The sequence below is a fragment of the Trichomonas vaginalis genome, chromosome IV (genome assembly GCF_026262505.1).
Source record: "Trichomonas vaginalis G3 chromosome IV, whole genome shotgun sequence".
NCBI classification, from domain to species: Eukaryota; Parabasalia; order Trichomonadida; family Trichomonadidae; genus Trichomonas; species Trichomonas vaginalis.
In genome coordinates this window covers 38,616,184-38,642,833 of record NC_067206.1, presented here as the reverse complement: position 1 = coordinate 38,642,833, position 26,650 = coordinate 38,616,184, and the positions used below count along the sequence as shown (strand labels likewise).

Here is a 26,650-nt window from a genome sequence, read left to right as displayed (position 1 = left end):
TTCATTTATACTAAACATCTTCGGGGCTAGAGGGCACGAAGTGCCTGGAAGCCCCACTACCCTTTTTTTTTTTTTTTTTTTTTTTTTTTTTAGTAGTAGGATGCTGAGAAACCAATGTTGGGATTGTTGATTCTTGATCCTTAGCTTTTTTGTTAGAACTCCATATTCTTTACGAAACAAAGAAGTATCTTTTACTTCAAGGCCATCATTTGTGAATGATCTTCATCTTTGGCCTACAATTCATTCAAATTCCAACAATTTGGCATTTTTGATACGGTACTATGCAATTCTATGGATTTCACACAAACAAAAGCCAGATATATGAAATATGGTGAGCACCAAGAGAGCATTGTGCCATCTTGTCACTCTTATTTAATCAAACATAATAAAATTACTCAATATACTCAAATTTACCATAACATCCTAAAAATAATGCGTTCACATATATTGAATGCCATTATTTAAAGTTCAAATATAATTTTTTTGAATTAGCTTTGCTCATTAGGTTATAGCCATATCTTATTCTATCTTGAGGCTGCCAAACAAATTTAATACATTGAAGTAATGACTAATCAAAACACATAAAATATCAAATGAATTATTTAATACTACGTGTAATTTGATTATCCTTGCCTGTACTTTGAAAAACATAACATTGGAATCGATAGGATGTCTTGATGTTGAGCTATTATCGCTTTCATTGTGTAATGAATCATCTAAATTCAAACTTGTTTAAAAATCACTCCGAAAAGTGACAAAAATGATTTCGTTTCTTTTTAATTTCATATCATCAAAAGAAATATCAGAACCAGGATTTTACGACATTTCATTACAGTCTCAAGAGAGGTTAATTATCAATACTAAAAATGGCAAAAACAGCGCTCATATTTTTTCAAAAGTAAAAAGCTCGTTGAAGCAACAATAGAAAATGGAATTTAACAAATTCCAATTTCATAAATAAAATCGATGACTTCCAAGCCGTTACTATTACTGGTGAAATCTCCAAATCTCAAATAACATTCACATCTGATGTTACGCTTAAATTATGGCTATTACCAGCAACAGAATGTGCTGGTGGTGCAAACTATTATCAAACAAAGCAATACCTCGTTGATGAACTCACTCCATCCACATTTTTAAAGGAAAACGTATGCGTATTCTCGAATTTCGATAGAGAAGGAACAGTAAAAGCCTTTATGGAGCGTCGTAAGAACCAAGGAAATCCAAATCTTGTTTATATGAAAGCCGAAAACTCAAAAGTTGTTCCTACAACAATATGCAATTATTCTCAATGCGAGTTCGTTGGCAATAACGATGGCTACATTAAATACTCAAATTTCGGAGATAATACAACATTTATTTATAAACTCGAATTTGCAGAGAATACAACTACAGATATCTGCAACAGAAAGATAATTCCTATTGTTAACGTGAATAGCATGGAAGATAGGTTCTTCAAACCTCTCAGACACGAATTAGATTGTTCTAAGCCTGCATCACCAGATCACTCTTACTATAACTTCTACTACGCTACAGGAATACTCATAGTATTATGCGCTGTATGCTTATTTGCTGTTTACAAAGGTTGGTGCGCAAAATTATCTTATAAAGTATTTGGAGGCAACAATGGAGAGCCAACTATTCAGAATATCGACGAAGATCTCGTTGATGATATTGCTATCGATGATGCCGAAGAAGACGCCTAAAAATTTTGTTTTTGCAAAGTTACGAATAAACTATTATTTTTATAGTTATTTTTTGAATACAAATATATCTTTTGGAGCTGGGAGAAGTTGCTTTTGCCAATATCGCTGCTCCTTCATGATTTTTTTTTTAGATTTTTTATTCTTGTATTATAAGGATAGATCTGTTAAATATCGGCTCCAAGAACTTCATTTGAAGAAATTAGCCTATGCTGAACTAGAGCTTGGTACAGACGTTCTCTCATGATTAGATTCCTCTCCAAATCGGTGTTTCAAGAATCATAACATAAGGAATTGTTTGCAAAGCTTCAATCTTACCATACCCCAAGGCTTAATATTTTAATTCAGAGCCAAGTTCCTCTAATATACCCTTGTCTCGGAGGAACTTGGACCTGAAGAGTTAAATTGCGTGATATGACCTAAATGAATGACACAGTTGTAATATGAATGGTATTACAGGAGAGAAAGGGACAAACTATCCAGTGTCACTTTTCAAAGGAATAAAAAAAATAATAAAGATGAAATAATAACATGAAATCTTATATAAATATAATTTTATCTAAATAGATAAATGAATTAAGCAGTTTACAGTTATATATATTTAATGAGAGACAATATCTAGTTCTATGGTAGAAATGACTCTTAGACTCAAATAAGTAACACAGATAGAAAGTACTCAGTATAACAATTATATATGTACACTCAAAGTTAGTCGCTGCTAAAATCTTAACCTTGCATTTCGGGAAAATCTGACAAATGGCTCTTAGACTCAAATAAGTAACACAGATAGAAAGTACTCAGTATAACAATTATATATGTACACTCAAAGTTAGTCGCTGCTAAAATCTTAACCTTGCATTTCGGGAAAATCTGACAAATGGCTCTTAGACTCAAATAAGTAACACAGATAGAAAGTACTCAGTATAACAATTATATATGTACACTCAAAGTTAGTCGCTGCTAAAATCTTAACCTTGCATTTCGGGAAAATCTGACAAATGGCTCTTAGACTCAAATAAGTAACACAGATAGAAAGTACTCAGTATAACAATTATATATGTACACTCAAAGTTAGTCGCTGCTAAAATCTTAACCTTGCATTTCGGGAAAATCTGACAAATGGCTCTTAGACTCAAATAAGTAACACAGATAGAAAGTACTCAGTATAACAATTATATATGTACACTCAAAGTTAGTCGCTGCTAAAATCTTAACCTTGCATTTCGGGAAAATCTGACAAATGGCTCTTAGACTCAAATAAGTAACACAGATAGAAAGTACTCAGTATAACAATTATATATGTACACTCAAAGTTAGTCGCTGCTAAAATCTTAACCTTGCATTTCGGGAAAATCTGACAAATGGCTCTTAGACTCAAATAAGTAACACAGATAGAAAGTACTCAGTATAACAATTATATATGTACACTCAAAGTTAGTCGCTGCTAAAATCTTAACCTTGCATTTCGGGAAAATCTGACAAATGGCTCTTAGACTCAAATAAGTAACACAGATAGAAAGTACTCAGTATAACAATTATATATGTACACTCAAAGTTAGTCGCTGCTAAAATCTTAACCTTGCATTTCGGGAAAATCTGACAAATGGCTCTTAGACTCAAATAAGTAACACAGATAGAAAGTACTCAGTATAACAATTATATATGTACACTCAAAGTTAGTCGCTGCTAAAATCTTAACCTTGCATTTCGGGAAAATCTGACAAATGGCTCTTAGACTCAAATAAGTAACACAGATAGAAAGTACTCAGTATAACAATTATATATGTACACTCAAAGTTAGTCGCTGCTAAAATCTTAACCTTGCATTTCGGGAAAATCTGACAAATGGCTCTTAGACTCAAATAAGTAACACAGATAGAAAGTACTCAGTATAACAATTATATATGTACACTCAAAGTTAGTCGCTGCTAAAATCTTAACCTTGCATTTCGGGAAAATCTGACAAATGGCTCTTAGACTCAAATAAGTAACACAGATAGAAAGTACTCAGTATAACAATTATATATGTACACTCAAAGTTAGTCGCTGCTAAAATCTTAACCTTGCATTTCGGGAAAATCTGACAAATGGCTCTTAGACTCAAATAAGTAACACAGATAGAAAGTACTCAGTATAACAATTATATATGTACACTCAAAGTTAGTCGCTGCTAAAATCTTAACCTTGCATTTCGGGAAAATCTGACAAATGGCTCTTAGACTCAAATAAGTAACACAGATAGAAAGTACTCAGTATAACAATTATATATGTACACTCAAAGTTAGTCGCTGCTAAAATCTTAACCTTGCATTTCGGGAAAATCTGACAAATGGCTCTTAGACTCAAATAAGTAACACAGATAGAAAGTACTCAGTATAACAATTATATATGTACACTCAAAGTTAGTCGCTGCTAAAATCTTAACCTTGCATTTCGGGAAAATCTGACAAATGGCTCTTAGACTCAAATAAGTAACACAGATAGAAAGTACTCAGTATAACAATTATATATGTACACTCAAAGTTAGTCGCTGCTAAAATCTTAACCTTGCATTTCGGGAAAATCTGACAAATGGCTCTTAGACTCAAATAAGTAACACAGATAGAAAGTACTCAGTATAACAATTATATATGTACACTCAAAGTTAGTCGCTGCTAAAATCTTAACCTTGCATTTCGGGAAAATCTGACAAATGGCTCTTAGACTCAAATAAGTAACACAGATAGAAAGTACTCAGTATAACAATTATATATGTACACTCAAAGTTAGTCGCTGCTAAAATCTTAACCTTGCATTTCGGGAAAATCTGACAAATGGCTCTTAGACTCAAATAAGTAACACAGATAGAAAGTACTCAGTATAACAATTATATATGTACACTCAAAGTTAGTCGCTGCTAAAATCTTAACCTTGCATTTCGGGAAAATCTGACAAATGGCTCTTAGACTCAAATAAGTAACACAGATAGAAAGTACTCAGTATAACAATTATATGTACACTCAAAGTTAGTCGCTGCTAAAATCTTAACCTTGCATTTCGGGAAAATCTGACAAATGGCTCTTAGACTCAAATAAGTAACACAGATAGAAAGTACTCAGTATAACAATTATATATGTACACTCAAAGTTAGTCGCTGCTAAAATCTTAACCTTGCATTTCGGGAAAATCTGACAAATGGCTCTTAGACTCAAATAAGTAACACAGATAGAAAGTACTCAGTATAACAATTATATATGTACACTCAAAGTTAGTCGCTGCTAAAATCTTAACCTTGCATTTCGGGAAAATCTGACAAATGGCTCTTAGACTCAAATAAGTAACACAGATAGAAAGTACTCAGTATAACAATTATATATGTACACTCAAAGTTAGTCGCTGCTAAAATCTTAACCTTGCATTTCGGGAAAATCTGACAAATGGCTCTTAGACTCAAATAAGTAACACAGATAGAAAGTACTCAGTATAACAATTATATATGTACACTCAAAGTTAGTCGCTGCTAAAATCTTAACCTTGCATTTCGGGAAAATCTGACAAATGGCTCTTAGACTCAAAATAAGTAACACAGATAGAAAGTACTCAGTATAACAATTATATATGTACAAAAGTTAGCGCTGCTAAAATCTTAACTTGCATTTCGGGAAAATCTGACAAATGGTCTTAGACTCAAATAAGTAACACAGATAGAAAGTACTCAGTATAAAAATTATATATGTACACTCAAAGTTAGTCGCTGCTAAAATTAACCTTGCATTTCGGGAAAATCTGACAAATGGCTCTTAGACTCAAATAAGTAACACGATAGAAAGTACTCAGTATAAAATTATATATGTACACTAAAGTTAGTCGCTGCTAAAATCTTAACCTTGCATTTCGGGAAAATCTGACAATGGGCTCTTAGACTCAAATAAGTAACACAGATAGAAAGTACTCAGTATAACAATTATATATGTACACTCAAAGTTAGTCGCTGCTAAAATCTTAACCTTGCATTTCGGGAAAATCTGACAAATGGCTTTAGACTTGTTTTGATAATTAATTCTTCAATTATATTATATTTATAACAAATTTCTCAAACCTATATGTATGTCATTCAATTCCGGCCACTACATTCAATTGATGGACCATTTCCTTCAAATTTTGAAATACCTTATTCAATTTGTTGTATGGAGCCCGTGATATTCAACACTATGGAGCTCCTCCAGTTTGGTATCCAAGAAGAGATAAATAGCAGATGGGCTACTCTCAAAATGCTTGAAGCAATATATTCAAGTTTGCAACAAGGATCAATAGATTCAAATCTTGTTTATTGTACTTTAAAGGTACTTTTAAAAAAGAAACAATTAATGTAAAAGATTCAAATAATTTTTTATTATTATTTTATTAATTTTTTTAAATAAGGTTAATAAAAAAGTGACACTGGATAGTTTGTCCCACACTCATTACAGGATAAATCTTGGTAAAATATCGACTTATCATACATAAAAAGTACCCAGAAAGTCGAAAAATCGAACAGTCTTAAGCTAAGCTAGTGATATCTTAATTTGACTTATTTTGAGACTGTAAAATTTTATGAATTTCACATTTTTGACAAAAGTGAGCTCTGCAAAATGTCAATTGAAAATCTCCTTCAAGGATTCGAGAAAATTGAGAAATCCTTCGAGTCAATATATCATGTAATGTCATTCATCAAAACTTCTCCAATATCATTAGATCTAATTACAGAAGTTTTAGAATATTTTAAAATATCTATTTCCACTGATGAATTATTAAAAGCAAAGACACAGGACATTGAAGACCTAAAGAAGTTCTTTTTAAATTCAATCGAATTCTTTCTTGAATCCAAATGGGAATTGATTAAAGATTCAGATTTTCCACAAGTCATTAGAGAATTTCTATTTGAACACTGTTACAAATCTTACAGTAGATTTAGCCCATTAATTATGTTGAAATATTCACAAATTGTTGCACTTTATTTCTTATTAACTCAAGATTTCAACGCCGCTCTTCAATTCTTACGAACTAAAGAATCTAGGTACATTGTGAAAGATGTAGTCAACTGTATGCTTAAGAAAATGGCAATAGAACCTAAATATAAATCAACCAAAATCTTATTCCTTGAAAATGACGAAGCAAGAGAATTTTTCATCACTACAGCTCACGATAACCTCGAATTCAATCCCGATATTGGCACATCATCATTTGAATACATTGCAACAATTTATCCAAATAATTCCTGGATAAACGAAGAAATACTGAGAGAAATCTGTTCCTATCTAAAGGACTGGCATGCATACAGTCATATCATTAATATTTTCGCTCAATTACTGTTAAAAACTCCAGATAATTCCACAAAAAATCAAATTATTACAAATTACTTCACAGTTGAGTCATTACAAGGTTTGTTAGAAGATCTATCGAAGAACTCAGACCAGAATACGCAGATAACGGTCGTAAACGCCTTCATGAAAGGAATTTATTTGATATATCTTTACACAGAGAACTCCGATTTAGTTGGCTATGCTATAGAACGAATCCAATCATCATTAGTATACGCGAGAGTTGCCTGCCATATCCTTACTGCTTCGGCATTTATACATCCAGATTTAATTAAGGATTTATCTGAGCCTGTGATACAATACATGGTTGGAATCACATCTAATCCATCTGTATATACACTAGAGGAGCTAATTAGCCGCTCAAAGACTTGTACACAGTTCTTTTCTTTGTTGAATTTTTTGAATCAGGAATTTGCAACACAATACTTCACAGAAGTGTTCTCAGAGATAAATGTATCTGATGCTGCAACTACCTGCTACCAATTGATCATCGCAGACTTGATTTTGAAGCAACATATTAAATTTGATATTACAAATTACGTAATTAATGATTTTAGCCAAATAATGAACCTTGGAGATGATTTTGTTGCTTCTAATGAGTATCCGCACTATAATAATCTCGTATTATACACAAGATTATTAAGTAAGTTCGTAATCAACGATTCGAACCAAGAATTGACCATTTCATCCAATATTATACAGATACATATCAATATTTTGTCTTCTCTTGAAAAAGATTTTCCATCAAAAGTAAATAGGATCGTTAGCAAGTTCATTTTGCAGAAATTGCTTCAGTTCGATGCAATTTCACAGATTCTGAACCAAAATGAAGAGTTAATTAACTGGTCCGTCACGAAATTGGACTTGGATTTCACAAGAATAGCTTCCACGATAGCTATTGCCTACAAATCGCCTGAGATCATTAATAACATCCTTGAAGCGTATTTTGATATGCTCAATGACCCCGAAAATACCGATAAAGACAAAATTTGTTTGAATATGTGCGAATTTCTTACAAATATGTCCGATTACAACTTCGGGGACCAATTAGAAGCAATCGTACAGATGGTAAACATCGTCAGACAGAACATTGTCGGCTATGTTCAAACAGATACGACAGGATTGATGTTTGGCGAATATATAAAGCTCCTAAAAATTGTTTTAGGAGGTCCTTCATTCGATGAGAACCGAATCCAGTCATTTATCGAAGAGACAAATAATTTCATCGAATCTGGATTGCACTGGAGCGTCGAAACAGTGGATGGATACTTCCAAAACTTGAATATGCTGAATAATTATTTCTTAAAATCTAAGAATATTAATTCAGAAAGCGCAGAATTCGTAATTAAACTTATTAAATTCGGATTCGCACAATTAGTGTATTCCTTCCAGGAAATATTCGCTCCTTCGCACTCCAAGGATTATAGTTCTAGGTATATAAGGAACGCAGTAAGGAATTTGAGGCTTTCTTTGTTATATTATATCAAATTAAACAAAGATATACCTCAAATGCCAAGATTAGAGGTAGAATTCATAGGAGAGATGATTGTTTGGGGTAATAGTATCCTCGAAAACTATAATTTGAACCTAAAAACAACAAAACATTTTACAAAATTTGTTGCAACGTTAACTAGCTTCAATAATGAAGAATACATGAATCTGTTTGTATCAAAGGTGTTCGATTTCGCGATACATAACAATTTCGATCCAAATGCAGGTAGATGTATCTATTTCTTGAACCAAATCGTTCCTTATATATTTACAAACGATAATTCTCCTTTCAAATTGAATCCTTCGAAGTTTCTCGACGCCCTGTCTGAAGAAGAAGGTCCAAGAATCGCATTTGGCGAACAAGCCCTGATTTACTTAATTGAGAACTTGAAGAATGCGCTAAACATTACTGATCCTGCAGTGCAAAAGATGGAAATTAACATAAGAGTTCGTATTGCTCTTAATATCGCTTATAAGAATAATATTTATCGTATGTAAGTTTGTTATTGAAAAATAAATAAAGTTATGTTATTAGTATAAACAAAGTTCTATGTTTTCTTACTTTTAATAATTAAATAAAGTAATAATTGTGTATCTCAAAATATTATAGGGTAATCTTACTTTACAATGAGGAAATACAGAAGATTTGCTATATTAACAGATAAAAATCATAAAATTAGCTCTGCGTTAATCCAAACTAATTCAAATGAATCCTTACCCCACTATAGGTCAATTTTTATTCTAAATTCCATGATAATATTCCAATTGTGGGCATGGATGCAAACAAAATAGAGAATTACACTCCAACAAATTTAAAATTGTTTTTGTTACCGAACTATGTGTACTTTTTCAAGTCATTGTTTTGCTGTAAAACCAATTGGTTATGCGCTACTATCCTACTGCCTCTCACCTTCTTTTTTTGGATATATCAGGCAAATTGTATTTTCAATTGACTTTCTGGGAAATCAAGGATTAATTGATTGATCTCTTAAATAATTAGCTTTGCGTTTCAAATCTTCTAGCATATATTTCTTCAAATCACCAAATCATGATTCCTGAATTTCGTTATTTTGATATAATATTAAATTTTAGAGTGAAATGACCTAGCAATTAGAATTCTTGGTTGCTTATAAGTATTTGACCATATTTTATAAAAATTTATTTTAAATATTGATCTTGGTCGAATTATTCTCATACAAAAAATGATTTTTATCATATGGATATACTATTTTTGTATTTATTATTACAAGAATGTCTCCATACTCCAATAAAAAATTTATGGATCCATATAGCGAGACAACTCTCGACGACTTGTTAACAAGATCGCAGAATCTCGAAAGAAGGACTCCATTTTTAGTACACCAGTCACTAGAATTGATTAGCACTGAAACAAGGGCGACAATGAGCTCAATTGAAGATACAGAGCAAGCAAAAACAAGAGGAAAGCTTTTACTTGCTCAGGAGAAAGCAGATATCTCTCGAACACATGAAATTCTTAAAGGAATCAATCATAAAAACATTGTTCCAAGAACAGTTACATCAATCAACGACAAAACGGAACAAACAATGCAAAATAACATTGTATCATCTATCACGGAAATCCAAACGAAAACATCAGAGATTTGCGAAGAATTTATTTTCAAAAACATCACAAATCGATGGAATTCAGATACAAAATCACATCATTTCGCATACAGTCAAATCAGAGACGAGAAAACAGGCTTTTATATTCCATATAGAATTCATCGAAATTCAGATTATTCACGATTCATCAATAAAAGCTTTTTACCAGAAGAATTTGCATCAAAGATTGTTAAATCCGCATATACACATTACAATCTTCTTGAACCAGATTATTTAAACATTCCATTGATCGATACATTTGAATTAATTTCATTTCTTCAAGAATCACATTCACAACTTGAACAAGGTGTCATCAAATTCCTTGAGACACAAAAGAAGCGTGTTATTACACAAGAAGTTAATCGATTTTTACCAGTTGCAAATCGGGGTGGTGAATTCGATTTTCTTCCAACAGTTGTTTCATACATCAACATGCACCATTCACATTTAGGCGAATCTGGTCTTCCATGGGCCATCATTTACTATTTACTTCGATGTGGTGATATTTCACGTGCAGCCGAATACTCAACAGATAATTCACGTGAATTCAGTATTTATGTTGTCAACTTTCTTCGAAGTATGAATAATGGAATTTCATTTGAAGACAATGATCGTGTTGAAAACTATCTTTCATCCGAACTTTCTAACATCGATGCTAATCCATTCAAGATTGTCTCTCTTTCAGTTATGCTTCATCGCAATCCAGGTCATCGTGACATCATCCGAGAATTCAAGAACAATGATTCGGAATCTAACTCATCTGAAGTTATCCGATCATTGGAAGACTGGGTTTGGCTTCGCTTACATATGAAAGACTCCAGTATCAACGACTTGAAAAGTGAATTAGAAGATAATGAAACGGAATCAACAGTTATCCAGAATCCATTCCTTTCTGGCCAAAAACTTATCATGTCCGGCGAATTTGAGAAAGCATGTCAATGGTTTTTGTCACAAGAAGACAACATCGACGAGAACATCCACATTGCACTTGCATTACACTTATCAGGATTCGTTCCTTCTAAATCTATCTCACAATCATTGATCACATATGCAACAGAAGTCGAAGACCTTTCCAAAGCAGTCGGATATCTTTCATTTCTGCAAGATTTCGATGATAAAGTTAAATCTCTTTCCATCTTCATTGTCGAAGACGAACGTGGTCTTGAAATCCTTTCACAAGGAACAGAATCACATGATAACTCCATCATCTCCGAGTGGCTTACTCCACCCGAGATCTATTCCGTTCTCAATCTAGCAGGTGAAGAAGCAGAAATGCGAGATGAACATTGTAAAGCATATAAGATCTTCAAGATGATCTCACGATGGGACAAAGTTATTTCTAATGCAAACATCGAACTTCGACAGTGCGTTGAAGGCTTTGTTGATGATATTTCACTTGACGAAACAAATCTTTTGTTCTTAGAAATCATCCAGAAAGACGACAAGACCGATTTAACAGATTTCGAAAGTTTCAAGACAATGTATTATTTAGCTATTTCTAGTATTGAACTTCGTCATTGTCATTATTCAGAGGCATGCAGTGCTATTGACAAATCGGGTCTTTTCCCATCTACATTGGAACAAGTTGATTCATTTAATGAATCCATCCGAAACAGACCAGAGATTGTTCGTCGTGTTTTCCCAACAGCACTTGAGAACGCTATGCATGCATACTCAGAGAACTTCCGATCTAAATCTATCACAGGATCATCATCAGATTCAGACAACATGAAGATTCTTAAGAAGAAGAGCTCTGCATTATTTGAACTCGCTACTGTTTCTAATCTTAACATTAGTCGCGAGACCATGAGAAGAATTCTCGACTATACTATTATCTTTCAATAGAAATAAAACTAAATATTTATAGATATTCCAATTTATTCCTTGTTTAGATTTTTATCTGAAAGTACAATTCTACAACACAGCATATTTTACAAGTGAAATGATTTAATTATCTAATTCTGAGATCCGGGGGTTCAATAGAAAGAGATCTAAATAGGACAATGTGGAAGTTGCTCGAATACACACATCAATTCATGCTCAATATAACACTTATTAATTTATTCTATTTATCAATAGTCTCTAAGATATAATCGACATTACTATTATCTTTCAATAGAAATAAAATTAAAAAAAAATTCATAGATATTCATGGATATTATTTTAAAATCTTCTATATCATATTTTTGATTAGCTTTCAATTATATTTTCAATTCAAATGGATAGCCATAAGCAAAATCAAAAGCATTCAAATGAGATGCAAATAATCTTTTCCGACATGTTGGATCATTTATGGCACCTAACAATATATATTTATTATGGATTGAATAAAGAACTTTAAATATACACTCTCTGAATCTCAGAAACTAAAAAAAAAAAACTCAAAAATAATTCAAACAGTTTTTATTTCATGATAAAAAGAATAAATCAATAAGTGGAATATGGAATATTATGTAATACATGAAATTACATGAAATATGGTATTTGATGTTATCATTGTTCATAGTGTTAATACTGCCAAAAAATTCAAAATGATCTGTAAATAAATAACCACCATAAGAAATAGACCTGAGTCTAAATCTGATATATCGATATAATGGTGATTTATTACATTTCCATGTATAAACTTTATCATCTGCTCCTATGTCCATGTTATTTGGTTTATCATCAATCATCGACCATTCTATATTGTCATTACTTCCTTCAATTGCAAAATCAACTGGATGATTCCAATAACTACCACCAGAAGCATATCCTGATTTTATTGTGTAAGCTTCAAGTGAAATTTTGTTTTCTTTGAAATCAAAACTAATAAAGTTGTTTGTAACTTCTGACAAACCCCAACCATGTCCAGTCTTTGAATATTCGAATAAATTTGATGTTCTTCCGGAATATCCGTTTGAAATATAAACATCAATGGCTTTACAAGTTAATGGATTTTGACCATTATTTTGTTCTCTGATATATGTAAACATTCCATTATACGGATTATCTGTATAATGGACTACATGTTCATATCTTACCAATAATTATTGATTTTGTTTTAGTTAAACAGTTGACTTCGAAGTTAAACTTTGATTGAATTGATAAAATATGGTTTACCAATGTCATATGATGAAATTCAATAGTCTTCATTTGATCAATCATTTGTTTATAGTATTATTAAAGAAAATAAAATTCATTTCAAGCTCAATTACGAAAAAGAATAGGGTATCTAGTGGTTAGTTCTCTTTCATGCAATATATTGTCAAAGTAAATCAACAAATATCAATTGATCGTACAAAAAAAAAACAATCACCCGATTTTCTAGTGTTCGTAAACAAAGATGTAACTAAAATCAAGGGCGACAAAGGGCTCATTTGAAGATACAAAGTAAGCAAAAACAAGAAGAAAGCTTTTACTTGCTCAGGAAAAGGCAGATATCTCTCGAACACATGAAATTCTTAAATGAATCAATCATAAAAACATTGTTCCAAGAGCAATTTCATCAATCAACGACAAAATGATCTGTTACCAAATAACAACAAGCGATAAATGATTTGAGTCTAAATATATAATGAAGTTTTATTACATTACATGTATAAGTTATAATAGAAGAATAAAATCATAAATCATTGATGGTTATGAAAAGAAAAAGAAAATAATTAATTTTTTGGAACTATGATTGTCTTAAAAGATTTGCAATTTCATAATTCTTCGATATTGTTGCATAATGAAGTGCATTATGTTTAAAATTGTCTCGAATTTTGGTATTAGCTCCACTCGATAAAAGAAGACTTACAATTTCAATTGATCCTTTTTCGGAAGCATACATAAGCGCTGTTTTGCCATTTCGATCTTTTGCATTAACATTAGCTTTATTTAAAATAAGAAGCACTGCAACTTCTTTATTAGAATATTCGGCAGCTACAATAAGGGGAGTTTTTTTATCCACATCTCTTGCATTGACAACAGCTCCATGCAAAATAAGTAAATCTGCTGTTTCTTCAGAGTTATATGCAGCAGCATAATGAAGAGCTGATGAATTGTTATAATCTTTTGCATTAATATCTGCGCCATGTGAAATCAGAAGTTCTGCAATTGCAAAATCATCTTGCTGTGCTGCATTAAGAAGAGTTGATTTTCCAGTATCATCTACTGCATTGATATTTGCACCATAAGATATAAGTAATGCTGCAGCATCTTTACTATCATATCTTGTTGTAAAGTGGAGAACAGAATACTTACATATATCACTTGCATTATAATCGGCACCATGCTCAATCAGAAATTCCATGAATTCTACATAATTATTAGACGCTGCTTTATGAAGTGCTGTCATACCATCAGAATCGCGTGAATTGATATCTGCTCCATGAGATAACAATATTTCTGCTGATCTATTATTAGTTAATCCCGCGTGAATAATTGCAGTTTTTCCAAGCAAATCTGATGCATTAATATCTACTCCAAATGAAATAAAATCTTCAACTAATGAAGGAAGATAAAAAAGAGGAGAATTTATAAAGCAATCATTCACATCTTTTGTCATATCAAAATAAATAAGGAATGCATTTAAATTACCAAATGCCGCGCAATAAGATAAATTCATTTCGAGGTGATATTGATTGATCAAAAATGTTAAAAAATCAGTATTATGTGAAACAATAACAAAAAACATGCTTTCATCATTTGGTGTTTGATATTTCAAGCATTCACCCATAATTTCTGGAACACCAGATAGGAATGAAAAGTTAAGATACGTTGGTGTGATTTGCATATTATATTCAGATCTTAAATATTTAAAACATTTAAGGATGGGCACTCATTAGGGTGATGAAAAAAATCAAGTCTAGCAAAGTCAATATATTAAAAACAGTGAAGACTATTATATAGCATTATAGTGCACAAGCTCAAATATTTAGTGATGCATTTCTCGAACTTATTTTATTTATAAGTTAACCTTGAAACATGAATTTTAGTATATCATGAGCATATTTTTTTCTAATTTTGCAATACTTATAATATCATACCAGGATTCATGTGGAAGTCTAATATTTGGTATATAATATTCTTACAATAAATGTATTAATTCAATTATATTCAAAATGATGGGTCGCAATTTTTACTGAAATTGCAAATTTAATTTCAACAATGAAATTATTGTTTAAAAAAAATAGCACAACAGCAAGATGGACAATCATATATAGAATTATAATGCTCCATATAATGCTTTGATTTGATGCGTATATAATGTTATTTTTCGAACATCTTTGTAAAAAATTGATTTTTGTAATTTTTGAAAAAATTCGATTTTATTTCGAGATTTCCTCTATAGGTGAAGTATATTGAACAATATTCCTATGGGAGAAAATAATTGTAAGTATGAGTACTTTCATTAATACTATGGGTGCCATGGTTATCGCTCAAACGATCAAGTTATATCTCGATTGCGTAAATTGAAATTTTGCTATTTTCTAAATTCACGGCAACAACATTCTTTTATCCTGATCGTACATCACAATATTTGAATGTGCGACCATTTGTTCAAGAAACCGTCAAGTTATTCTTCATTTTTCATGCCGCGGCGAACAAAAGCAGTTGCAAAGCGTATAAAGAACTTAGTTCAAAGCGCGAAAAATAGGGTAGAGCCATATGTCGTCAACACTGTTGAATTTGTGCTATCTGTATTATTGAGCGGCGCTACATTTTGCCAATCAGAATTTCAATTCATGCTGAATAACATCAAAGTTCCGTCAGAAGCTACATTTCATCGAGTCCAAGAAAAGGTTGGTCGTGTTATCATAGAAGTTGCCAGAGAATCTGTTAATTATTGGAAATCTCGAATGAGAAAATGTTCGGGACTTTTGTTTGACGGTTCTTGGAGTCAGAGAAGAAATGCAATGTTTTGCTATGTACAATTTGTAGAAGAGAAACTCAAAAAAATTGTAGATTGGGAAGTGATATCTAAATCTTTTAAAAATTTCAAAGGTAATTTCAACGGAAAATCAAATGAAATGGAATTTGAAGGCTTAAAAAGAATGCTGAAGCGTTGGAATAATGAAAAACGTGTAAATTTTTTTGTGCATGATGGCGATGTCAAAATTGTTTCTACAATCAAAAATACGTTCAAAGGTATCAGAGAATACAGAGATCCTGGACATTTTCTTAACAATATACAGAAAAAGCTCAAACTGCCAGAATTCAGAATCTTATCTAGCATTTCAAAGAATTTATTGCGTTGGCTTAGGCAACTTCTCAATGACACACATATGTCAATTAAAACAAAGAAGTTTTTATGGTTGAATTCCGCTAAACATTATGCCGGAAATCATAAATTTTGTCCAGATCCTGAAAAATGCAAGATGATTAAACCATGGAAATATGCAAAAAATAAAACTGCTATAAAAACACTTAAAAAATTCCTCGAAGATACCGTAAAAATCTTTGATATGGTAAAAAAGATTCATTCAACTCAAGTAGTTGAATCGATAAACCATATCAAAGCAATGCTTGCTAATAAAAATATTAATTGGCATGCTTCTTGGCCAATTAGGATGGCAGTCACAATATTGCATTTCAATGAAAGTATGTTTGAAACGATTGTAGCAATAAGATACAGGTTAAATTTACCAACAATGCCAGAAATGATGAACAGATATTTCAGAATGTATGATACAACAAAAGATTTAATCAAAGCATTCAAAAATTCAAAGCAAGTTCAAAAAAAGTTTGCGGCATTAAGAGCTATAAAGAGAGGTCTTCAAGCTACCGATGATCGTATTACTCTTAAATCACATAAATAATTATTAAATTTATTTCACCCTCAAAACATCATAACCTTGCACCTTCTTTGAATAAACACTTTCACCTTCTATTTTTAATTAATGTTTTTTAATTGTCCAAAATTTTTAGATTATATAAGATATAATTTTTTATAAAAGTATTATTTTCTAAAAGATAAGTATATATTCTTAATCACAAAACCTAGCATTTTATCATATCTATATATCAGCTTCCTAAATATAATACTCATATAGTTAGTATGATTTTAATGTTTTTGAACATGAAACGAAAATATGATTACAATCATATAACATAATGGAGTTATTGATATAACTTATATGCATGATACATTAAGAAGTCTTCCAACAATATAGATATAGTTGTAGATTCCTATGATTCCTTTTATATTGTGAGATAATAACAGTTTTATGCTGTCAGGAGCCTATGAGTGCCCATCCTTTAACAGCACCATGATAACAACATATTTCTAATAATGAATATTGTTCAAAACCATTAATCAAAGGATATAAACCACTTCTTAATGTTTGATTCTTATCGAAATTGGAATCCAATGCGTATGATATAAATAATTGGAGGTCATCTTTCATGATTGCCCAATAAATTGTGTTTTCTTCATGAACTTCAAGAGAATAATTTTCATTTTCGTATTTTTGAAAAAGTTTTTTATCATATGCTCTTATATTTAGATTATTTTCTTTATAAAAGAAATATTTCAATACAGGTTCAAAATATGAATCTGGTTTTATATGATAATCTTCATAAATCATTTTGAAAATTGACCAGTAAGATGTTAAATATCGATTATTATATGGGAAAATATTGTTTATTAGATTGTATACATTAACTGGTGAGTAAATATTTGAATCAAGGAAAGTTGTTTTCAAATTTTGATAGATTTGTTTAATTTCTTCTTCATTTTTTGTTCTTAGTTGCATAAAAGGTGTTATAGCATCTTGATAAAACTTATATTTTTCCATCAACATGTTGTAGAATGTATGGATGTCTTTGTTTTTAGACATTTTAAATAATGTAAAAAATTCCATAAAAAAATTCCATAATTTGGATAGTTTATGGAAAACATTACACCGACTTATCCAAAGAAAAACAAGATTATCATATAGAATTTAATATAGGCAAAGGTTCAAGGGCTGGTCACTCTTATTTCCAGAAAAGTACTTGTAATTATTGAGAAACATATGTATTAAAAATTACCAGGCCATGTGACTGTTCCAATCTTAACACTAGTCACGAGACCATGAGAATAATTCATGGCTATACTATTATCTTTCTAAAGAAATAAATTTAATTAAAATCTTCTTAAGATTCTTTTTGATTAACTTTGATTCATTTATTCAACTTAGCTAAATTGATTAATATTGAATTCTCTGTTGAATATCGTTTAATATATGAAATTATATATTATGAATCTCAGAAACTCAGAAAAAAATTCAAAATTAATTCAGTAAGTTTTTACTTCATGATATAAAGCATAAACGAATAAGAGGAATATGGAATATTATGTAATACATGGAATTACATGAAATTTGGGATTTGATGTTATCATTGTTCATAGTGTTAATACCGCCAAAAAATTCAAAATGATCTGTGATTAAATAACAACATTGATATACAGATTTGAGTCTAAATCTGATATATCGATATAATGGTGATTTATTACATTTCCATGTATAAACTTTATGACTCGCTCCTAATTCCATGTTATTTGGTTTATCATCAATCATCGACCATGATGAATTGTCGTTACTTCCTTCAATAGCAAAATCAACTGGATAATTCCAATAACTTTCACCATATCCTGATCTTATTGTGTAAGCTTCAAGTGAAATTTTGTTTTCTTTGAAATCAAAACTAATAAAGTTGTTTGTAACTTCTGACAAACCCCAACCATGTCCAGTCTTTGAATATTCGAATAAATTTGATGTTCTTCCGGAATATCCGTTTGAAATATAAACATTAATGGCTTTACAAGTTAATGGATTTTGATCATTATTTTGTTTTCTGATGTATGTAAATATTCCATTATACCGATCATCTGTATAATGGACTACATGATCATATTTTACCAATAATTATCGATTCTGTTTTTGTTAAAAGATCGAATTCTAAATGAAACTTCCATAATATATGGTATACCAATACCATATGACTAAATTCAACGGTCTTCATTTGATCAATCATTTGCTTATAGTATATTTAAAGAAAATAAATTTCATTTCAGACTTAGTTATGAACAAGAATAAAGCATTTACTGTTTGGTTCTCTTTTATGCAATATATTGTCATAGTAAATCAACAAATATCATTAGATGGTATTGAGTAGCTTGATTTCAATTGTTACAAAAAAAAAAAAAAAAGATGTTCAACAATAAGTTCGGGTTTATGAATATTGGTAATTGTATGATAAATGTAAAAAAAAAAAAAAAAAAAAAAAAAAAAAAAAAAAAAAAGGTAGTGGGGCTTCCAGGCACTTCGTGCCTTCTAGCCCTGAAGATGTTTAGGAGAAATGAAGTTCTTATATACGGGTCTTCCAGGAGCTTTTCACAAATTATATATGTTTTTCATGTTTTGTCAAGATTTCATCGTAAAGACTTTGTCAAGATTTCATCGTAAAGACTTTGTCAAGATTTCATCGTAAAGACTTTGTCAAAACTTCATCGTAAAGACTTTGTCAAAACTTCATCGTAAAATCAGACAAAAATAATGTTTAGGGTAGAAGGTTAGATATAAACCTCTTTTCTAACCTCTTTTCTACCCTCTTGAATTTGTCAAGACTTCTTCGTAAATGTTTTGTCAAGACTTCTTCGTAAATGTTTTGTCAAGACTTCTTCGTAAATGTTTTGTCAAGACTTCTTCGTAAATGTTTTGTCAAGACTTCTTCGTAAAATCAGACAAAAATAATGTTTAGGGTAGAAGGTTAGATATAACCTCTTTTCTAACCTCTTTTCTACCCTCTTGAATTTTCATGAAATTTACACCAAAAATATACTACTAGGGTCATTTACGAAGAAATCTCAACAAAGTCTTTACGATGAAATCTCAACAAAACATAGACAAGAAAGTTCATGAGAAATTAGATGAAGAAGTCTTGACAAAGTCTTTACGAAGAAATTCATGAAAATTCAAGAGGGTAGAAAAGAGGTTAGAAAAGAGGTTATATCTAACCTTCTACCCTAAAATATATTTTTGGGTCATTTACACTCATTTACGAAGAAATCTCAACAAAGTCTTTACGAAGAAGTCACAATAAACATCTGTCACTTTTCGGGTAAAAAACATTTTTTTATTATATATAAATGAATTTTACAAAACCTCCGTTACCGTTCTTTGGAAATAAGAGTAATGTAAAGATATTATATTGAGAGAACTTAAGAAACTACCGAATGGTCTAACATTTGTAGATTTGTTCGGTGGAAGTTTCTATATATCCCATCTGTGCCATACAATATTCCCAGACTCAAAGATTATATGCAATGACTTCGACAACTATATGAACCGTCTCAAACATATACCAGACACAAACAAAATATTGAGTGAGTTGAAAGAAAGATACCTATAGGTAAGATGGAACGTATACCATTAGATAAGAAAAATACTGTCAGAGAGGTTTTGAAAAAAGCAGAATATATAGACTGGGATAGTATATCTGCTAGACTATTATATAGTGGTGCTATAAGAGTTCATGACATTGAAACACTTATGTCAAAAGTTTTATATCTTAACTATACAAATGTTTTCAAAGAGGACATAGAAAAATATATTGAGGGTATAGAGTTTGTGAGATGTCATTGGACAGATTTGTATGAAAATATAAAGACAAGGAAAATGTTTTCTTTATAGTAGACCCGCCGTTCTATAACACATGGGATTTTCAATACCAAGTAGACTGGACTTTGAGAGACTCTTTAGAAACTTTAGACGTTTTACATAACCATCCATGCTTTTACTTTACATCCGATAAAAGTGGTTTGGAAAGTGTCATGAGATGGTTAGAGGACATACATGACTATGAGTTTAGATACGATAAGATAGAATATGAGAGAGGTCCTATAAACTGGAGAAAGTGTCATAACAAAGAAATTTTACTAGTAAGTAAATGTGGTTTGAAATAGGACTACTTGTTTTAGGTTTTTCCATTGTGTCATTTATTTATTTGACGTGGCAGAAAAGTACAGAGAATATGAAGATGAACCAATGCCTGCAAATGTTCAGTATATGTACTCGTAAGAGATATTTTTATCTAATATTAAATGGACGCACAGAACTTAGCGAATGCACAGCAACCTGGACAACCAAACCCAGAGAATATTCCAAATGAAGTTAGAATACAAACTGCAATGGCAAACTATGGTCAAGTGCCAACAGATGTACAAATGCAAACTGCCATGTCAAATGACGCTGCGTTAGGTTTGCCACCATGGTATGCAAATATGAGATGGAAAGAGTTTTATACAAACCCCGAAGTGGGATATAAACAACTTTATGCAGATGACGCGAACACAGGAGTTGACCCAGAATATGTTTTCTACCAGAGGAGAAACAGAATGTATGAGCTCCAGTTAAAGAATGCTATGGAACTCAACAGGAAACGTAAGAGACTAGGCGGACATTAGATTTTTACATATAGTAAAATGGGTTTCTTCAGTAAGATAGGAAACTTCTTTCGAAATGTTGGAAGAGGTATATGGAATGGAATAAAAACCGTAGGAAGAGGAATTTGGAACGGAGTCAAAAAATTGGTAAAAGAGTAGGTCAGTTTGTTGGTATTATACCTAAAGACCCTGAACCAGAAGAACAAGCTCCTGTTATACAACAGCCTGAACCTGCACCACAGTCTAGTTGGCAACCAAATCCAACACCTCAACCGTATTAAAAATTATATTTTTACCGTTCGATAGTAGTTGTATATGAAACTAAGTTCTAAGTAAAACGCATGTATAATGGAACTATTCTCTTTCTTCCATCTGTTGTAAACATACTTGAAAGTCTGAAATACTTCCACTTGGTGGTTCATATAGCTTTGTAGGTTTTTCGTAAAAGTCATTTGCCAAGCATAAAAAAGAGTTTTGTGCACCAGAAAATGAAGCATGAACTATAATAGCAGCTGGGTCGAAACATCTTTAAATAAATATGGTTCATCTCTTGCATATCGACTGTAAATATTTGCTAAAGGAAGTTCGACTTTCTGATTTAACATTCTTTGCAAATAATACCATGACATTGCAGTGAATTCTGTATATATGTTCGTCTTTCTTTGGATTGTCTTCGTAGATTTGAAATGACACTTGTGAATTTTGTTTGTCATATACAATTCTCACATAAAGTGTGCTCTCGGTATTGCATATTCATCAGCATATTTGCATAACATGAATTTATTTTATCTTCTATATTTTTTAACGCAGTCTGTAGAGAAGATGAAAGGTCAACTTGTATTAGCTCAATTTCTTCCCACATTTTTCGTTTCCCTTCAGATATATAATCTATATGAAACCTTACAATAAATGGAAAACTTTTATCTTCTACAGACACAAACTTCATTCTACGAAAGCCAATAGCTTTTGTGACAGATGGGTCTCTTAGCCATCTTAATGGGTAGTCAAAACGATAGCCTTCATGCTTTACGGTCTCTGTCTCAAACTTTTGACCGACATTAGTAAAAAGTTCATCTAATGGTTTAGTTGTAGCAACTCTTGAATTTTCTTTTTCTATTGGAAGCATATTTTATCTAGAATAAAAATGTCGAAAGAAACAGCGTCTATGAGAGAAATACAACACAACCGACAACTCATTTTGCAAGCTCTAAATAAGAACACAACAAACTTTTCAAACTATTCTAAGATATCTGAGTCATTGAAAGAAGGAAACTTAAAACTGACGATAAACCAATGACAGATGAGTTTTCTGTTTCAAGACAGTAAGAACCATACTGTTTGTATAAATCCAACAAAAAGAACTTTAAACGAGAAAACCTATAGATGAACTTTTTGAAAGCAGATATTGACAACAAAGCTGACAAAGAGTATGTAGATGCAACAAGAGACTATATTCTCGCATGGACAGATAGAACATACCCACAAAAACATCATACACATAACATCTATGACGTAGATGAACTACCAGCAATGTTAGATGACAAAGCGGATAAAACATATGTTGACAATAAAATGTCAAGTGAAGTGACAAGAGCTGACAAAGAATATTCTAAAAAGACTCATACACATACCATTGCAAATATTACAAACTTACAAGAAACCTTAAACAGGAAAAGTGACGTTGGACATACACACGATTTCTTCGCAACTGTTGGTATAGAAAATATTGAAGGAACGGTTGAAGAAACTGGTGGGGATGTATTAAATTGGAAACCTCCTAACTTTCCACAAGGTTTAACATCGGATGAAGACATAACAACGATGAGATACATTAGATGTAGAAATGTCTATGTCATGGAGGATGAAAACAAAGTTAAATTCACTGCTCAAGATTTATATGATAAAAAAGCTGACAAAACAGAGCTTCAAACGTTAAAGACAGAAATACTTCAAACAGTATATCCTATAGGTTCTATTTACACGTCAATGAACTCTACCAGACCAGAAGTAGTACTTGGTTTTGGAACTTGGACTCAAATAGTCGACAGGTTTTTGTATTGTGCAAACTCTTCAAAGGAAACAGGTGGAAGTAAAACGATTTCAGGTGCAAATTTACCTGCGCACAGTCACTACGTAAGTTTAACTACATCTGAAGCAGGTTTGCATAGTCATAGATTTTGGGATTGGTCAGGAATGACAAAAGGTAAAGGATATGATGTTAAAGAGGACGTTAAGTTTGCTATAAATTGTTACTGGAGTAACACTGAGGTAGGAGGAAGCCATACACATCGCGTTTCAGGATATACGCAAACAACGGGACAAAGTAAAGACTACATGCCACCTTACATGACAGTTTTACGCATGGTATAGAAATGCTTAGTCGTCATTTTCAACTTCTTTAGCATATTCGTCAGGAGTTGTCTTATATTTGTTAGGAACTGTCTTTGAAAGTATACCACCTTGAACTTTGACAAGTTTGAAAACGAGGTCTGACAATAGTCGTTTATCTTCTGCTTGCAGTGTGTACATTTTGCCATGTTTGCCTAAAACTTCATAATATTCTCTTGTATACTTTCTTCTATTTTTACGAACACGAATGTGAGTACCTGTCGAGTTCCCATTGTTGTCATAGTCAATAGTATTTTCATATGGGTCGCGTTTAGGTATTTCTATTTTTACTTTGTCACCTTTCTTAAGTTTGAAGCCTGGCATTCTTTCTTGTTTGTCTCTTTTGACTAAACTATTAAATATATAGTCTTTCTCTAAGTCGGGGTTGTTTTTCATTTCTTCGGGGAGTGGTTTCCCAAACCTTTTTGTTTACGGTTATTGTAAATATTTAAAACTTGTCTCATCTTTGCCATGGAGAAATGTCTATATTTGTCGTCATATGACATTTCATCTACTTCACCACCTTGTGGTTGATTAAGTCTCTTAAGATTTTATACAACTGTCAATGACACCAAGAGCAGAATGGTTTTGGTCGACAATGAAATATTGGTTTACATTTTTTGAACGCAGATAGTTTTTAATATCGTCTGATTTGAAAGAACTTTCACAGTCAGATGTTAGTTTTGTTGGATGGTATTTGTCAACGAATATTGTCAAAGCTGCTAAGATATCTAAAATATTTTTGGACTGTAATGGTATGGCTTCACAGTATCTTGTGTTTTGACCGACAAATATTAGCCAGTATGGTGGTCCGTCTTCTCTATACCTCGGAATGTTTTCCAAGATATCCATAAACCAAGCATTTGGTGTTGAACTAAAGATTTTTATCATGAGTGCTTTTTTTGTTGCTTTAGAAACATAGGGGTCCTTGTTTGGATTCGTCATTTTTTAACCCATAAGAAATGGGTTTATTTGGCGCATTAGCAGGAGTTGCATCTAGATTTTTGCCCGCAGTGGGAACACTAGCCAGAGGTGCATTTGGAATTGGAAGGAAGATTTTGAGTACATTAGGTATACTGAAAGAGAAAGCACAACCTATTATACAAACTGTACAGAAAGGTTGGGAGGTAGCACGAGATGCAGCAAATCTTATTCCAAATCCTGAAACAAGAGGAAAAGTTCAAGGATGGATGGACAATGTAGGAAGACAAGCAGGAAACTACTATAACAAAGCAAATGACTACTATAACCAAGCAGGACACTATATGGACCAAGGTGAAAGATTCTTTAACAGAGGATATAACCATGCACAACAGTGGGTAAACAACAACCAACCTCAACCACCTCAAACGTGGGGAATGTAAATTTTTTTACTGAGATGAAATGAACAATACAGCATTGAGACAAATGGGTTCAAGATGGATTTGTCGACTTCCAGCAGTTAAACCACCACGTGTTTGTCAAGTCCTCCCTATACCTCAAGAAGTTTTAGACCGACTTAAAAAACCTAAACAACCAGTTGAAAACAAACCAAACTAAAATTTTTTACTGAGATGAAATGACCGAAGAAGTTGAAACGGTAGATTTGACACCACAAACAAAAAAGTTCAGAACCATTGTCAAAACCTGTCAAAGAACTTACAGATGAAGAAAAAAATTCAATAATAGAAAGTGCCAGGTCTGGAAATACAAACCCTAACTACAAAGTCACTTTTCATAGAAATGGAACGGCAAGTATCTCAAAAAAGAAACAGACTCTCACAAATAAAATATTGAAGTCTGAAGGAACTAAAGAGACAACAGATGGAAAAGTTTATTTCACTGACCAACAGTTCATTATAGAACATCTCATTGACTTAGAGTCAAAATATTCTAAACTTTACAACAAACACAAAAAGTTGAAAGGAAAACAGAAACAGATGGCATATGATATTTACGAAGAGGTTGACGACACAACCATACCTGCAAGTGAGGTAAAGTCAGAGGAACCGAAAAGTGACGAAAAACCGATAGAAGAAGAAAAACCAAAAACTGAAGATAAACCAAAACCAAAGTTTAGTTTCAATACTAAACCAAGTCAACCTTCATTAGCTGGTATGGGTTGGCGTCAAAGACTTCTGGTAGCAGGTGGTTATGTTAAGTAAAGAAAAAAATATTTTTTTATTTTTATAAAAATGCCCCCGTATAGAATGGATAGAAAATCTGCTAGAATAAAAGCAGAGTTAGATGAGAAATATGAAATGGCATACCATTTTAAAACATTTATTTTAAAAAATATATTTTTTTATTTTATTTGAAATGTACGCTGAGTTTGTTGGAACAGACCGTTGGAAAACTTGTTTGTTAGATGAGAAATATGAAATTCACTGTTGTGAGTCATTTGAAGTCAGAAACAAAGAGACAAAAAGAGTTTTAAGCGAATGGGAGCGAAATAACGGATATACTACTATGAAGATGGGTGGAAAACACTATTTTAAACATGTTGTCATTGCAACTCATTTTATACCGAATCCTAACAATTTACCTTTTGTAGACCATATAAACCGTATAAGAAACGACAATAGACTTGAGAACTTGCGTTGGGTCACTCGTTCTGAAAACAATAAGAACAAAAGCAAATTTCGAGATATTGTATTCGAATTTGTCGACGAACTAGAAGATGAAACAATTGAAATTACAGACTATGGCAAGCATACGCTTGAGTTTTACTA

At 31.9% G+C, this 26,650-nt stretch overlaps 10 protein-coding genes and 1 pseudogene across 11 annotated transcripts, besides 6 other annotated features; 7 read left to right on the top strand and 4 right to left on the bottom strand.

Annotated features, from left to right (window-relative positions):
• Positions 1 to 91: part of a mobile genetic element that runs on past the window's edge.
• Positions 1 to 91: part of a terminal%2Cinverted (terminal inverted repeat of Maverick-3 transposon ID:TVAGG3_0245300) that runs on past the window's edge.
• A 1,105-nt stretch (positions 92 to 1,196) lies between these two features.
• TVAGG3_0245290 (uncharacterized protein) lies at positions 1,197 to 1,706 on the top strand (the record flags this gene model as incomplete). The annotated part of the gene is made up of 1 exon (XM_051227829.1): positions 1,197 to 1,706. The coding sequence occupies one exon, from the start codon at positions 1,197 to 1,199 to the stop codon at positions 1,704 to 1,706; it is 510 nt and encodes a 169-aa protein (XP_051112815.1).
• A 458-nt stretch (positions 1,707 to 2,164) lies between these two features.
• Positions 2,165 to 6,144: a mobile genetic element.
• Positions 6,145 to 6,303: 159 nt separating this feature from the next.
• TVAGG3_0245270 (uncharacterized protein) lies at positions 6,304 to 9,360 on the top strand (the record flags this gene model as incomplete). The annotated part of the gene is made up of 1 exon (XM_001313467.1): positions 6,383 to 9,031. One exon carries the CDS (start codon positions 6,383 to 6,385, stop codon positions 9,029 to 9,031), a length of 2,649 nt encoding a protein of 882 aa, XP_001313468.1.
• A 191-nt stretch (positions 9,361 to 9,551) lies between these two features.
• Positions 9,552 to 12,288, top strand: TVAGG3_0245260 (nuclear pore complex assembly; the record flags this gene model as incomplete). Its single annotated transcript, XM_001313466.1, has 1 exon — positions 9,785 to 12,001. The coding sequence occupies one exon, from the start codon at positions 9,785 to 9,787 to the stop codon at positions 11,999 to 12,001; it is 2,217 nt and encodes a 738-aa protein (XP_001313467.1).
• A 276-nt stretch (positions 12,289 to 12,564) lies between these two features.
• Positions 12,565 to 13,131, bottom strand: TVAGG3_0245250 (uncharacterized protein; the record flags this gene model as incomplete). The annotated part of the gene is made up of 1 exon (XM_001313465.1): positions 12,565 to 13,131. One exon carries the CDS (start codon positions 13,129 to 13,131, stop codon positions 12,565 to 12,567), a length of 567 nt encoding a protein of 188 aa, XP_001313466.1.
• Positions 13,132 to 13,814: 683 nt separating this feature from the next.
• Positions 13,815 to 14,915, bottom strand: TVAGG3_0245240 (protein ubiquitination; the record flags this gene model as incomplete). Its single annotated transcript, XM_001313464.1, has 1 exon — positions 13,815 to 14,915. The coding sequence occupies one exon, from the start codon at positions 14,913 to 14,915 to the stop codon at positions 13,815 to 13,817; it is 1,101 nt and encodes a 366-aa protein (XP_001313465.1).
• A 35-nt stretch (positions 14,916 to 14,950) lies between these two features.
• Positions 14,951 to 17,961: a mobile genetic element.
• Positions 15,868 to 16,941, top strand: TVAGG3_0245230 (uncharacterized protein; the record flags this gene model as incomplete). Its single annotated transcript, XM_001313463.2, has 1 exon — positions 15,868 to 16,941. The coding sequence occupies one exon, from the start codon at positions 15,868 to 15,870 to the stop codon at positions 16,939 to 16,941; it is 1,074 nt and encodes a 357-aa protein (XP_001313464.2).
• Positions 17,356 to 17,961, bottom strand: TVAGG3_0245210 (spectrin binding; the record flags this gene model as incomplete). The annotated part of the gene is made up of 1 exon (XM_001313462.1): positions 17,356 to 17,961. One exon carries the CDS (start codon positions 17,959 to 17,961, stop codon positions 17,356 to 17,358), a length of 606 nt encoding a protein of 201 aa, XP_001313463.1.
• Positions 17,962 to 19,379: 1,418 nt separating this feature from the next.
• Positions 19,380 to 19,478: a terminal%2Cinverted (terminal inverted repeat of Maverick-3 transposon ID:TVAGG3_0245090).
• Positions 19,380 to 26,650: part of a mobile genetic element that runs on past the window's edge.
• TVAGG3_0245190 (uncharacterized protein) lies at positions 21,210 to 21,572 on the top strand (the record flags this gene model as incomplete). The annotated part of the gene is made up of 1 exon (XM_051227828.1): positions 21,210 to 21,572. The coding sequence occupies one exon, from the start codon at positions 21,210 to 21,212 to the stop codon at positions 21,570 to 21,572; it is 363 nt and encodes a 120-aa protein (XP_051112814.1).
• On the bottom strand, positions 24,158 to 24,791 carry TVAGG3_0245180 (annotated as a pseudogene). Its single transcript has one exon. A coding segment is annotated over exon 1 (634 nt).
• Positions 24,902 to 25,303, top strand: TVAGG3_0245170 (uncharacterized protein; the record flags this gene model as incomplete). Its single annotated transcript, XM_051227827.1, has 1 exon — positions 24,902 to 25,303. The coding sequence occupies one exon, from the start codon at positions 24,902 to 24,904 to the stop codon at positions 25,301 to 25,303; it is 402 nt and encodes a 133-aa protein (XP_051112813.1).
• Positions 25,323 to 25,478, top strand: TVAGG3_0245160 (uncharacterized protein; the record flags this gene model as incomplete). The annotated part of the gene is made up of 1 exon (XM_051227826.1): positions 25,323 to 25,478. The coding sequence occupies one exon, from the start codon at positions 25,323 to 25,325 to the stop codon at positions 25,476 to 25,478; it is 156 nt and encodes a 51-aa protein (XP_051112812.1).